Source organism: Osmerus eperlanus, chromosome 21 (genome assembly GCF_963692335.1).
Source record: "Osmerus eperlanus chromosome 21, fOsmEpe2.1, whole genome shotgun sequence".
NCBI lineage: Eukaryota > Metazoa > Chordata > Actinopteri > Osmeriformes > Osmeridae > Osmerus > Osmerus eperlanus.
In genome coordinates this window covers 12432304-12446802 of record NC_085038.1, presented here as the reverse complement: position 1 = coordinate 12446802, position 14499 = coordinate 12432304, and the positions used below count along the sequence as shown (strand labels likewise).

Below are 14499 nucleotides of genomic sequence, written 5' to 3'. Positions count from 1 at the left end.
GCTGGACCTTTGCTCCTTCCATTGTTTCCTCAAAGTCAGGTACATAAGAGAGACCAATTTGGCCCGCTTCATCCCACGCTGCCATGCGGTTTGAACAGCCTTCGCCCGAACAGGGACTTGAACCCCGGACCCTCAGATTAAAAGTCTGATGCTCTGCCGACTGAGCTATCCGGGCTCTGGAGTGGCAGGAAACGCTGAGCTTTTCGTGGAACATCTGCACGTACATCTCCTTCGCCACACAAACCCCGAGGGATCGTATGGCGAATCCCTCGCAAGCATGCCGGTGCACCTTCGACACAAAGAGCCTCTTTAAACAAGTTAGGGATACTTTGACAATGTAAAGGGACAGTTAGGTTTTTACTGACAAACTTGGCATTAAATGATCAGCGAGAGACACAATCAAATACTGAGGGAAAGATAGACTGGCAGTTTATGGATTAACTCGTCTCTCTTAAGCACGAATTGTGATTATTTTGTTACTTATGAGGTAACGGAGTTGAGGAAATTATTGAATGCACGTTCCCAAAAGAGTTGGGTCTTTGTAGGCGCGTCCCATGATCGAGCGCCGGAGGGCGAGGATAGTTTGGCTTGAAAAAGGCCATATTTGTAGTTCACTACCACATGATATTGTAGTTCTTTTATTCTTCAATATTGTGACCATTTTACAGTGCTATGAGATTGTGCGACTGTTTAATAGTGCTATGTGATTTTGTGACTATATTCTAAAGTGCTGTGTGATTCTTGCTGCAGTAAATCATAAGAGTTGGCTACATAGCCTACCGTTATGAGATTTGTTACAGATACTTTGTATTCAGATACATTGTAATTCAGTATGGGTAATTTAGCTTCCACTACGAGAACGATAGAGACGTTGTTACCTGTGAACAGTCCAGCCAGATATATGTTTGAGCTACATGGAATTCAAGCAGTGTCAAGCATTGAGAAATGGCATGCGTGGACTAATCATGACCCGACACATTGTTTTCCGTTGGAGGGAACGTTTGACGTAAAAATATTGGAGAGTCTAAAAGCGGTTTTGAAAGACAAGGAAACAAGTGGGAAGTGTAAACAATTTGTCAGCTGGCCAATGTTTATGATATGGTTAACTGAAGCTACTAGACGACGTGGAATTGTCTATCTTGAGAAAATACGGTCAGATCAAGCTAAAACTGATTCTGATAGAGAACCTAGGAATGAGCCAAAGCGTCTTGAGAGACAGAGACAAGATGAACAGAAAAGTGAGCTAGAACGTTTTGAGCAAGACAAACAAGAGGCTGCTACAATTGAACTAGAGCAGTTTGAGAGACAGAGCGTCCGGGAGTCATTGTTAAAACGTGATCAGATTGTTGCTATAGCTGTGGCTATGCAGAGGAGAGCCAGAGATAGGGAAAATGCAGTGTTAGTGGAAGCAGCGGGTCAGGTGCAACCAGCACAGAACCTACAAGAGAAGGTTGAGGTTCATACCACAGAAAATATGATTGGTGAGGTTAGTCAGGAAGGCCTAAGAACAGAAGAAGCACTACTGCTTATGAGGTTGAGGAAAGGGTTCAGGTCAATCAAGCAGAGAGAGCCCCAACCATGAAAGGCCTGTAACTATCAGTTGAACCCCCAGGTATCAATGAACCCTATGTGTGCATATCCACGTCCTGATGTATGACAGCCTATGTACCTTATTGCCCATGGTCAGTGACTGAGCTGAGGGAGCTAAGAAAGGGATTTCCTGACATGAGAGGACTCAGCAACATTTCTAAGAGATTTGCAAATAGTTATCAATGCCATACATACTTTTATTGATTTGAATCAAGGGTTAGAGGTTGCACTCCAGCCCGGTGTGTTGAGAAATAGATTCCTGATGGTGTTTAATGGCAGTAATACCGGAGGGGTGTTGCTTGACTGGAGCAAAGTGTATGATTGCAAACAGAGAAAAGATGAGGATCCTACAGATTATCTGGAAAGACTTACTAGGATTTTTGAAAAACATTCTGGTTTTACAGCAGCTGCATCCCCATGCCACTTTGTCATGTGTTCATATGTGGATTGCTTCCTGAACTCCAGGTAGAAGTTAAGAAACAGGTTCTACATTGGGAGAACAAAACTGTTGATACAATTAGAGAATGCAGAAAAGAAAGTTGAGAAATTAATGACATTGCAAATGAATGTCTTACAGAAAGAAAATAATATGTTTAAAGGAAAAAGGAGAGCCAGGGGCAGGCAGCAAGGGGAGTAAGAGATAGACAGGGATATGTGCATACTCTGTAAACAGATACGCCACAGGGCAGGCTATTGTCACAGTATACAGAAATAGTCAGTACCCTTCAGTCATATACTTCATACTACTGCACTCAACCCCTCCCGTTTTCTTCAGAACGAAGAGCTTGCTGTGGCCTGCTCAAGGACACTCAGACAGTAAACAGCCACCATCAAAAATAATAATACTCAAGAATAGGGGAGGCAGAGAGCTCCTCTTTTTCAAGTAAGACACAGAGCTACTAGGTTAGCCAGTTCAACAGTACACAGTACCCAAATCAATGAGATGATAGTGGTAGTTTCTGGGGTTCCTGTGGACACAACTGTCAGTTAGCTCTTATGGGTGGATAGATGGATCTTTGAAAGATGAACATGTATTTCTTTCAACTATGTAAAAGTAAGTAACAAGTAAATCTGTTGGAAAGGAATTTGTTGTGCAAACTGAACCGAAATGAAATGCACTACTGACTTTTTCTTATCTATTCCTTAGGATAAAGAACACTTGGCCTAGCAATCCCATACACATCCCCCAGCAGTGGAATGTAGAGATTTTAGCGACCGCAGATGTGGCCTTGCTAGAAGCTGGGCCTGAGCTATTGTGGTCCACACACGCTAATCATATTGGGCGCATTAAGAATGCTACTGTGGAAGAAATTGCGATTTCTGGTGTGCTTACATTATTCACTAATCAATAGAACTAGTCATTGGATACTAGTTGTTCTAGTATGTTCTCATGTAAGCTTGCTATTAATAAGAGTAGATTGTGTCTATGTGTCAGGGTTAATAGATGTTCGGGATCAGGAGAAAGTACTGGGTAAACGTCCTTTGTCATGACTACAAGGAGAGCGCCAACTATGATCTCTCTAGTCTGAGTGGTCATGTGTTGGGAGCTGTGAATCTCTTCCTCTGAGACTGTTGTAACGTCATTACTGCCTGACTGTCACTATCTATGTTTACATTCCTGTGCCCTATAAAAGATGGTCCTCCGGCCTTCAGAGCGGAGAGAGACCTGGTTGAGACCTAAGCTTGGTGTTGTGTTGTCATTTACGGTCAGAAGACTGGTTTTCTCTCCCAATCTGCAGATTGATAAATACTTATTAAAATCCAGAACTCAACTGAACTTAGTCACTCTGTTTATGAACAGACAGACAAAACACTTTCTTCATCAACGTGCACCTCCTGATTTTCCTGACTATCCGTCCGTCCGTCATTTTAGGATACCCCTTGGCTGTGATTGGTCCGTATTAAGAACCGCTTGCGTCAGGGGTGGGGTTGCCGTGACCAACAAGACAAACAGAATCCTTTGACCGCCATTGCAAGTTTTTACAATTCATATTTCAGCTAAACAGTACATGTAAATCAGCATCTGAATTAAAATGTGACGAGAAATGGGCAGTGTAGTTGCTGAAAATGTGCTTATTTATTGATGAAACGGCTCATTTGTAAATTTGCTCCGACTTTTCCATAACCTAGCTAGCATCGCAGTGCAGCGCCACATACTCTTCTGGCGGTGAATTGTTTTCAGCACCCATAGCCTTCGGAGTACTAATAGTCGATGAACAGCATCCTCACATTCAGGATGTCAATAACCTTCTGCCTAAAATATTGTTGACATTTCTGTCATTCTGACAAGACTATAAGCAGAGTTCATCTTCTTCATGTGGTGATGTATGCTATCAGCAGCCTGTTCACTCATGCTTGGACTAAGTTCCTCAAATCAGTCAGTGAACACTTGTGTCAACTACAGCTGCTGGGATTCTCTGCTAGTGGAGTCTGTCCTCTGTGACTTCACCCCCACTGTTAAGTCTGGGATCAGCATGTAGAATAAAGGAATATACAACATGGATCACTGTCCCAGCTGCTCTCTAGCCTGTGGACAATATGGAGGAATACTAACAGAGGATCTAAGGCTGCAGACTGGCTCTTCTGTTGTCATGGACTCTGATGAGGACGACACATGAGAGGTTCACCAGAGTAGGTCCTGAAACATGGAATAGGAATACAAGAAGGACCCAACTCACATGATGTTGCAGACAGAACCTCAGCTGCTGTTGAAGAGAGTGTAGTGCAGGATTGTGTAGTATGCTGTACTACAGTGCAGTGTTTTGTGAGTCCAGCTTGTAGCAGACAGCAGCTGTGTGCTCTGGTAGAGCTGCAGCATCACAACACACAGAGGTTTTTGTACGGCGACTTAACCAGAGTCAATCACTGTGGTGGACTTTTGGTGGAGGCACCAGACTGGATGTTGGAAGTAAGTATCTGAAAACGATTGAATATTCTCTTTGTTTGTGTTAATAGATCTTTACATCAACTGGCACTTCTCCGAATATTTTTTTTTTCAACAATTATGAAAATTCTGAATCATTGCGTTTCAGAATTTTTGATTGAAAATAAATGTGAAACTCAAAGGTTTTTTCATTATTCACTAAAGTAGCTATTAAAAGGGATCACTCAGGAAGTATTCTTGCTTTTTAAACAACTTAACTAAAGTCTAAAGAAGCTGTGAATTCAGCAGCAATAGGAGGGAGGTTTTTGTACGGGCAGTGATAGGGATTGTATCACTGTGGTACACATTTGGTGGCGGTACCAGACTGGATGTTGGAAGTAAGTGAAAAACTTGACTTAAATGGATGTAACCTTTTGAGTGTCTGCTTTTTTATAGAAATGTCAAGATTTTTTTTTTTCAGTGTTCACTTCTATTTAGTATTTAATTTTATTGAAACCAGTATGGTTAGACCATTCCAACCTTAGAGATCATACTTTTTTTTTTCTTCATTGATCTACTTTCTATTGAATCCTTTAAAACAGCTTGATCACAAAGTTTCTTGTGTTCTTGCTTTATGTTAAAGCCGTTTGTTCATGGGTGGATTTTCTCATCATTTAACACGATTTGACATGTGGTTTTTGGTTATGTAAGCCCTTTCATTTTGATATCTATACTTATGTTAATATCTATTTTGTCAATTCATGAAATACACTGTAGATTTAGACATTTTGCCAGGCTCAATTTATTACATCCTATACCTGAAATGACATTGTCATTTCCTGATAGAACACCTTCATTTGTTTCCTTATATATCAATATACTAACTCATGTTCATGTATTAAATTGCATTAATCGGTTTGATGACACTATGAAAACGTATTGATGTTTTCAAACTGATCCTAAGGTTCGAGTCGTTGGTTGAAATAGCAGAAGTCCATCTCTGCCATCAAAGACAATCTCTTAAACTGCTGTGTAGTTGTGGAATCTGACGTATTGTGTTTGTCTCCAGGCAACCGTGCCCCCACCCTGACGGTGCTGCCCCCCTCCAGTGAGGAACTGTCCATTAAGAGTACGGCCACGCTGATGTGTCTGGCCAACAAGGGCTTCCCCTCAGACTGGACACTCAGCTGGCAGGTGGACGGGAACAGCAAGAAGGGCCAGGAGGCCAGCAGAGGGCTCCTGGAGAAGGACGGCCAGTACAGCTGGAGCAGCACCCTGACTCTCACTGCCCAGGAGTGGGCCAAGGTGCTGGAGGTGACCTGTGAGGCCCACCAAAGCTCCCAGCCTACGGTCACTCACACCCTGAAGAGAGAGCAGTGTTCTGAGTAGCCCCAGGCTCACACAGCCCTGTGGAGAGGGGCTGCTTCCTCTGCTGGGACTCTGTTCTGTGCTCAGCCATTCTCTGTCCTCCTGATGGCTCACATGCAGACTAACAGGGAGCTTTTTTAGAGTCCACTTGTCGCTGCTGTTTGTAGACTGAGGTGTTATCAGTGCTAAAGTTGACGTGTTCTGCTTTTGGTCACTATTCACTCTGTTAGTTGGCTTTGCTTTGATGCTGGAATGTTGTTATTTTATTGGACAATAAAGATTTCTTGTTGAACTTGAAACTGCTGAATTTTGACTTTATTCATACGAATATTGATTGCAGTAATCCAAAAATAGGATTGTACATTGAAAATATCTCATTACAACACACTATTGTTGTCAGATAATGAAAGTAATAAAAAAGAATGATAGATTATCAACCATTACTGTTTCACTGAAACTAAAACTGTAACTGAATGTAGATATATCCATCCAATATATTATCACTTATATTTACCTGTCATCATGACAAAACATACAGCTTTACAGGAGAGCTTACATTTTACCACCATGATAACATGAGATTGTGGTGTTCACACACTATGGACAGACTCAACCAAATCTGATTCAGTCTGAATAACGTTTGATTTAATTTTTTAAAGACATTAATTAATTCTGCTGTGATACAAAGGGTCCGTAATCTGTAGGACCCTTATAATCTTATAATTAAGTTATAATCTTTCTTAATCCCCTGGGGCCAGGTGAGCATCTGGTGAGAGTGCTGCTCTTTTCTGGGAGTAGCAGAACCAGCCACCCTGACTATGCAAATCTCAGTTTCACTCCCACAGCTCCAATCTACAGTTGAACAGTTGAGTCTAAAATACCCCGGCCTGGGCCAGGTGTGAGGGGCGCTGGTTTCATTAATATGGGGGAAGAGGAGGGCGGGCTTGTGAGTCATCTAACTCCTGTCTGAGATGAATGTAACACAGGAATGGAAGTGGTGACTTCCTCTCAAGTCTTCATGTCAGAGTTCTGACAGGCACTGTGATCTGATGTAGAAAACTTGATGACAGAAGAGAAATGTATGGTGATGTCAGATATTAGGTTTCAGTGAGACAGATGACAGAGGTAGAAAGGTAGTTGATCGTGATGGGGATGGATATGATGATGATAATTAGGAAGGCTGACTAGGATGATTGTGGTATTTTTAAAACAGGTTACACTTCTTAACCCTTGTGCTGCCTTCGGGTCACATGACCCAAAGGTTCATAACGAACCATCGTTGTGTTTACCCAATTGTACCCAATACAAAAACAAATAAAAATAATTTTCTTTTAACCTTCGCAATGTGGGGGGTCTGAGACAGCCCAACGGGTAAAAGAAAATGCTTCACTTTGTTTTTGTAAGCGGTAAATTTGTCGCAATACGACGGTGGGTCACAATGACTGATGGGTCAGAATGACCCGAAGATAACACAAGGGTTAAATTACTGTCCAGTAATTATTCAGTATCAGGGATGTCGACCAGCCTGATGAATGTATAACAGTCTCTGATGAACACTAAGTCTGAATGAGAGAGTCAGTGGAGACATGTTTCAAAAAAGATATATAAAGATAATGTTTTGTTCTTCTATAAGTCTTTTCATATCTAAACGTTATGAGCCTAAATGTTTTCAGGACTGCTGTGACATGAGAGTGGGTGAGTTGACATATGAATGTAATATCTGTTAACTACATCTGTTTATATTAGTTACTATACTGTTTCTAAGCAGTAATGTAGTACAGCAGTGTTATGTTACAACACCTAATACATGTACATTTACATTTATGCATTTAGCAGACGTTTTTATCCAAAGCGACTTCCAAGAGAGAGCTTTACAAAAGTGCATAGGTAACTGATCATAACAACGAGATAGCCACAAACATTGCAGGTAGCCAAAACATATTCATTTAGTGCAGCAGTTTAGCAGACAAAAAGGTGTTTGATGCTTTAATCGGAACACTGCTCCTAACTCACGCCTGTGGAAGAAATTGCGATTTTCGGTGTGCTTACATTATTCACTAATCAATATAACTAGTCATTGGATACTAGTTAGTATGTTCTCATGTAAGCTTGCTATTAATAAGAGTAGATGGTGTCTATGTGTCAGGGTTAATAGATGTTCGTGATCAGGAGAAAGTACTGGGTAAACGTCCTTGGTCATGACTACAAGGAGAGCACCAACTATGATCTCTCTAGTCTGAGTGGTCATGTGTTGGGAGCTGTGAATCTCTTCCTCTGAGACTGTTGTAACGTCATTGCTGCCTGACTGTCACTATCTATGTTTACATTCCTCTGCCCTATAAAAGATGGTCCTCCGGCTTTCAGAGCTGAGAGAGACATGATTGAGACCTAAGCCTGGTGTTGTGTGGTCATTTATTGTCAGAGGTCTGGTTTTCTCTCCCAATCTGCAGATTGATAATACTTATTAAAATCCAGAACTCAACTGAACTTAGTCACTCCGTTTATGAAGAGACGGACAAAACACTTTCTTCATCAATTGGCGTTGTTGAGCAGCAGGATTGCAGAACCAGATCCAGGAGAGACCCACGGCAGCATCAGTATAAAGCAGAACCCGTGGTGCACAAAACTAAATGGTAAGGGGATCCTTTTCCAAAACCCCATTCACGGACTGCTTTATGCTGGGTGCGCCTGCTGTCCCTCTGCGATGCTGGTAACGTAAACAATTTAAGAACCTTTTATTGTGACGTTCAGTTGGGAGCCTGGTCTTAGCAGACCAGAGTCTGCTAGGCCTCAACAGGAGGAAGATAATATTAGAGTTTTGGTTTAGTAAATTTGGGTCATTAATTGACTTGCTATGTTTACTTTGTCTTGGTCAGAGTTGGCAAACTCTGATAGCGTACAAGAACTCTGGTCGTGTGAAGTATTGAAAAAGTATGTAAAACAATCTGTGTTCTTGATCTGAGGCAAAGGATCTGTTAAGAGAATACGTCCCATACTCTTGATCTGGGGAAAAGGATCTGATAACAGAGAGTATGGTTTTACAGATGCAGACCAGGGGTGAACCAAACAAGGAAAGGTATGTGTTTCTTTTAAAATGCACGTTTACAGCTGAAAACTTTAGTTGAACAGACATCTTATGTTGGTTTGAATTGTATTAAGTTGAATTGTAACTGTATTAAGTTTTGTGTTGGGCTTTTCTCTTTTGAACAGAGATCTTAGTGGGACTTTTATTTTGGTTTGAATTGTAACTGTATTAAGTTTTGTTTTGGGCTTTTCTTAAGACCAAGCACAGTAGGTGGGCGGTCATAATGTATCAGGGTCACAGGCTTTATGCGAGAGACCAACTTTTAAGGGTAAAGTGGTTTTAAACAAGTTAGGGATACTTTGACAATGTAAAGGGGCAGTTAGGCTTTTAACTGACAAGGCATTTAATTATCAGCGAGGGACACAATCAAATACTAAGGGAAAGATATAGACTGGCAGTTTATGAATTAACTCGTCCCTTTTAAGCACGAATTGTCGTTATTTTGTTACTTATGGAGTTGAGGAAATTATTGTATGCGCGTTCCCAAAGAGTTGGGTCTTTGTAGGCGCGTCCCATGATCGAGCGCCGGAGGGCGAGGATAGTTTGGCTTGAAAAAAGGCCATATTTGTAGTTCACTACCACATGATATTGTAGTTCTTTTATTCTTCAATATTGTGACCGTTTTACAGTGCTATGAGATTGTGCGACTGTTTTATAGTGCCATGTGATTTTGTGACTATATTCTAAAGTGCTGTGTGATTCTTGCTGCAGTAAATCATAAGAGCCTACCGTTATGAGATTTGTTACAGATACTTTGTAATTCAGTATGGGTAATCTAGCTTCCAGTACAGGAGCGATAGAGATGTTGTTAGTCCAGCCCGATATATGATTTGATTTACATGGAATTCAAGCAGTGTCAAGCATTGAGAGATGGCATGCATGGATTAATCATGACCCGAGACATTGTTTTCCGCTGGAGTGAACGTTTGATGTAAAAAAAAAAAAATATTTATAGGAGAGTTTAAAAGCGGTTTTGAAAGACAAGGAAACAAGTCGGACGTGTAAAAAATTTGTCAGCTGGCCAATGTTTATGATATGGTTAACTGAAGCTACGAGACGACGTGGCATTGTCTATCTTGAGAAAATACAATCAGATCAAGCTAAAACGGATTCTGATAGAGAAGCAAGAAATGACCCGGAGCGTCTTGAGACAGAGAAAAGATGATCAGACTGAACAAAGTCATAAAGTGAGGGAACTCAAGACATTGCTCGAACATGTTAACATGAAGTTGCTTGAACAGACTAACAGTGCCAAAACTAATTGTGAGAAGTCAGTAGTTGTGAAACAGGCTGAAGGTAGCGCTAATTCTCAAGGGAAACAAGAGAGTCTACCAAAGATTTGTAGCCTATTTACCTACAATGAAGATGATGTTGTTGCTATAGCTGTGGCTATGCAGAGGAGAGCCAGAGACAGGGAAAATGCATTATTAGGGGAAGCAGCGGGTCAGGTGCAGCCAGAACAGAACCTACAAGAGAAGGTTTATATCACAGCAAAACATGATGGGTGAGGTTAACCAGGAAGGCCTGTCAGTTGAACCCCCAGGTATCAATGAACCCTATGTGTGCATATCCAGGTCCTGATGTATGACAGCCTATGTACCTTTATCGCCCATGGTCAGTGACTGAGCTGAGGGAGCTAGGAAAGGGATTTCCTGACATGAGAGGACTCAGCAACATTTCTAAGAGATTTGCAAATATAGCTATCAATGCCAACATACCTACTTTTATTGATTTGAATCAAGGCTTAGAGGGTGAACTCCAGACCGGTATGTTGAGAAAACTTAAAGCATAGGTTTCTGATGGTGTTTAATGGCAGTAATACTGGAGGGGTGTTGCTTGACTGGAGCAAAGTGTATGATCGCAAACAGAAAAGATGAGGATCCTACAGATGATCTGGAAAGACTTACTAGGATTTTTTTTGTTGAAAAAAAAACAAAAAAACACTCTGGTTTTACAGCAGCTGCATCCCAATGCCACTTTATCATGTGTTCATATGTGGATTGCTTCCTGAACTCCAGGTAGAAGTTAAGAAACAGGTTCTAAATTGGGAGAACAAAAACTGTTGATATGATTATAGATTATGTCAAACATAATTGTACATTGATGCAGGAGAATGCAAGAAAGAAAGTTGAGAAATTAATGACATTGCAAATGAATGTCTTACGGAGAATAATATATGTAAAAAAAAAAAAAAATTAAAAAAAAATAGGTTCAAATCATTGAGGTTAGAGTCCTCTAAAAAATAGGGTTAGAGTCCCTGAGGTTAGAGTCCTCTAAAGTAAAGAAAAAAATAGGTTCAAATCCTTGAGGTTAGAGTCCTCTAAAAATAATAATAATAATAATCAAGAATACGGGAGGCAGAGAGCTTCTCTTTTTCAAGTAAGACCCAGAGCTACTAGGTTAGCCAGTTCAACAGTATACAGTACCCAAATCAATGAGATGATAGTGGTAGTTTCTGGGGTTCCTGTGGACACAACTGTCAGTTAGCTCTTATGGGTGGATAGATGGATCTTTGAAAGATGAACATGTATTTCTTTCAACTATGTAAAAGTAAGTAACAAGTAAATCTGTTGGAAAGGAATTTGTTGTGCAAACTGAACCGAAATGAAATGCACTACTGACTTTTTCTTATCTATTCCTTAGGATAAAGAACACTTGGCCTAGCAATCCCATACACATCCCCCAGCAGTGGAATGCAGAGATTTTAGCGACCGCAGATGTGGCCTTGCTAGAAGCTGGGCCTGAGCTACTGTGGTCCACACACGCTTATCATATTGGGCACATTAAGAATGCTACCCCAGTTGTTATCATTGTTTGTAGTACGACTCTTGAGAACCGTACCTCAGTATGCTAGTAATAGAGAAGTAGGGAAAGGTATTGTCCCAGTTATTAATGCTTTGTTGAAACAAGGAGTCATAGGTAGACTTTAGGTCAATTTGATCCTTTAATGCTAATAAAATACTTGGAAGTTTATTATGGGTTTATAAGAGGTAATGCCTGTGTTATACATCCTGTTGTGCCTAACCCTGTTACGATACTTAGCAAGTAACCCTGTTACTTTCTAGCTCTGTGAATGACTATTGTTTGCTTTCTTTTCTGTTACCATTGCAGAAGAGAGCCAGTATCTGTTTGCATTCACGTTTCGCCAGGTCCACTATACATTTCAGTTCTACCACAGGGGTACACCGAATCACCTACGTTGTTTAGTCAAGCATTACGAGAGGACCTCCAGGATGTCACCTTAGCAGCCGGCTCTACTCTGGTGCAGTATATTAATGACCTTTTTGATATGTTCTAAGAATCTTGCCTCCTGCCAACAGGACACTATTGCTGTGCTACAGGCAATAGTGGCTGAGAAGGGCCACAGGGCCTCAAAGGCAAAACTGCAGTTATGGTCTTAGGAGGTCAAGTATCTGGGCCATACACTCAAAGGTACAGAGCATCTATTGACGCCTGATAGAGTGGAGGCCATCCGATGGATACCGAAGCCTAGAACACCAAAACAACTCAAGTCTTTTTCTAGGTTCAGCCGGGTATTGTCGTTAGTAGATCCTTGATTATGCTGTGCTGGCTAGACCTATCCTTGACTTAAGGAAGGAGACTGATACTCATTTGTTGTGGAAAACTGAAGCTGATAAATCATTTGTATCTCTCAAGCAGGCCTGGGCCCAGGCGCCAGCTCTCGGTCTGCCAGACTACAACAGGGTGTACTGACCCAGCAGTATGGTAATCTTAAGAGGCCTATTGCCTATGTGAGTTCTTCTTTAGATACTGTGGCAGCAGGTTTCCCCCCGTGCTTACGAGCAGTCTGTGCTGCGGCAACATGTGTGTAAGCAACTTCAGATATAGTGCTGGGGTCGCCCTTGGCAGTGATGGTTCCTCATGCAGTAAGTGCTTTTCTGTTACGCACCAAAACTCAACACCTGTCAGCCACTAGAGCTACAAAGTATGAACTGTAATTGTTGACTAAAAGTAACATTACAATCCATAGATGCTCCCCATTGAATCCAGCTTCATTGTTGCCCAACCCTGATGATGGTGAACCACATGACTGTGAGATGGTTGTCGATAAAGTGCTAACACCCAGACCTGATATGTTTGACAAACCTATAGATAATGCTGAACTTGTGTTGTACGTAGATGGATCTTTGTCCCAAGAATGGGATGGCTCTTTAAACTCCGGATATGCGGTCTGCACGGACAGTGAGACATTCAAATCTGGTAAACTGTCTCCACAATGCACTGCACAGCAGGCAGAGTTTTGCTTTGACAAGGGCATGTTGTTTGTCAGAAGGCAAGGTCGTAAATATTCACACTGACTCAAGGTATGGATTTGGAGTTACTTACGATTTTGGTGCCATATGGCGAGAAAGAGGTTTCATTAACTCCTCAGGTGGAGCAATCAAGAATGGAAAGATGATTGATAATTTGTTGTCTGCAATACTACTACAGAGAAAGCTAGCTATTGTTACTAAGTGTGAGGCTCATACTAACAATACAGATGATGTTTCAAGAGGAAATGCTAGAGCTGATTTAGCAGCAAAGGCTGCGGCCAACTCCTCTGATGTGTCCCAGGTCTCTATTTGTTTGTGTCTCAGCAACCGGAAACACGCACTCCCTCTCTTCATGTTGTGGCGGACCTTTGAGCCGCTGCTGATAACACTGAGAGGGATGATTGGTTATCTGTTGGCTGTGCGAAAGATTCCATGTGTATTGTTCCCTTGGTTGGCTCGCATGGCGCACGGATGTGCCCATACGAGCAGGGGGGGTATGGTCTCAATAGTAAATACAGATTGGTTTGCACCTGTTTTTTTCCACAAAGGCTTAGCAACATTGTGCTCAGTGTCATATTTACCAGCAGCATAATCCCGAAAAGGGACCAAAGAGAAGATCCCACCCACCACCAAGTGGTCCTTTTATTAATTTACAAAATGTTGTACAACAACAAGTGTTGTAATTTTGAGTATGTACTTGTAATTGTTGACATGATCTCGAAATGGGTAGAAGCCTACCCATGTCGGAAAGTTGATGCTACCACGATAGCCAAGATTCTTATTATTAGAGATGTGATCTGTAGATATGGGATCCTCACAAGACTGTCCAGTGATAGAGGTTCACATTTCACGGGTCAAATTGTTCAGGAACTTTGTAAAGCGCTCCAGATCAACCAGCATTTTCACTGTCCCTACCACCCACAGTCTGCAGGGGCAGTGGAGAGGCAAAATGGAACTTTGAAAAACAAACTAGCCAAGATATGTGAAGAGACTGGCCTAAAATGGCCTGATGCACTCCCACTAGCTCATATGGCCATGAGCCCAGAGGAGGAATGGACTTTCCCCACACAAGATAGTTTTAGGGAGACCAATGAAATTGCCTGTCTCTCCCCCACTATCATTGAAACAGATGGATATCCACCAGATGGATGATACAATGTTAAACTTTTGTTTTGCCCTAACTAGAGCAACCAGGGTTGTGCATTCACAGGTGAAAGCTGCCCGCTGGGGAGCCATGTCATCCCTATCAACCGGGAGACTATGTGAAAGTGCACAAACGGAGGACTGCCCTCTCACCAAGATGGACCGGTCCATACCTG

The 14499-nt window shown here is 41.7% G+C and overlaps 1 non-coding gene and 1 gene segment (V, D, J or C); one reads left to right on the top strand and one right to left on the bottom strand.

Annotated features, from left to right (window-relative positions):
* Positions 1-102: 102 nt before the first annotated feature.
* Positions 103-175, bottom strand: trnak-uuu (transfer RNA lysine (anticodon UUU)). The gene has a single exon. It is a non-coding gene; the product is annotated as a tRNA-Lys (tRNA).
* A 4644-nt stretch (positions 176-4819) lies between these two features.
* Positions 4820-6088, top strand: LOC134007531 (Ig kappa-b4 chain C region-like). The segment is given in 2 exon segments: positions 4820-4851; positions 5523-6088. A coding segment is annotated over 1 exon segment (246 nt).
* The last annotated feature ends 8411 nt before the right edge of the window (positions 6089-14499 follow it).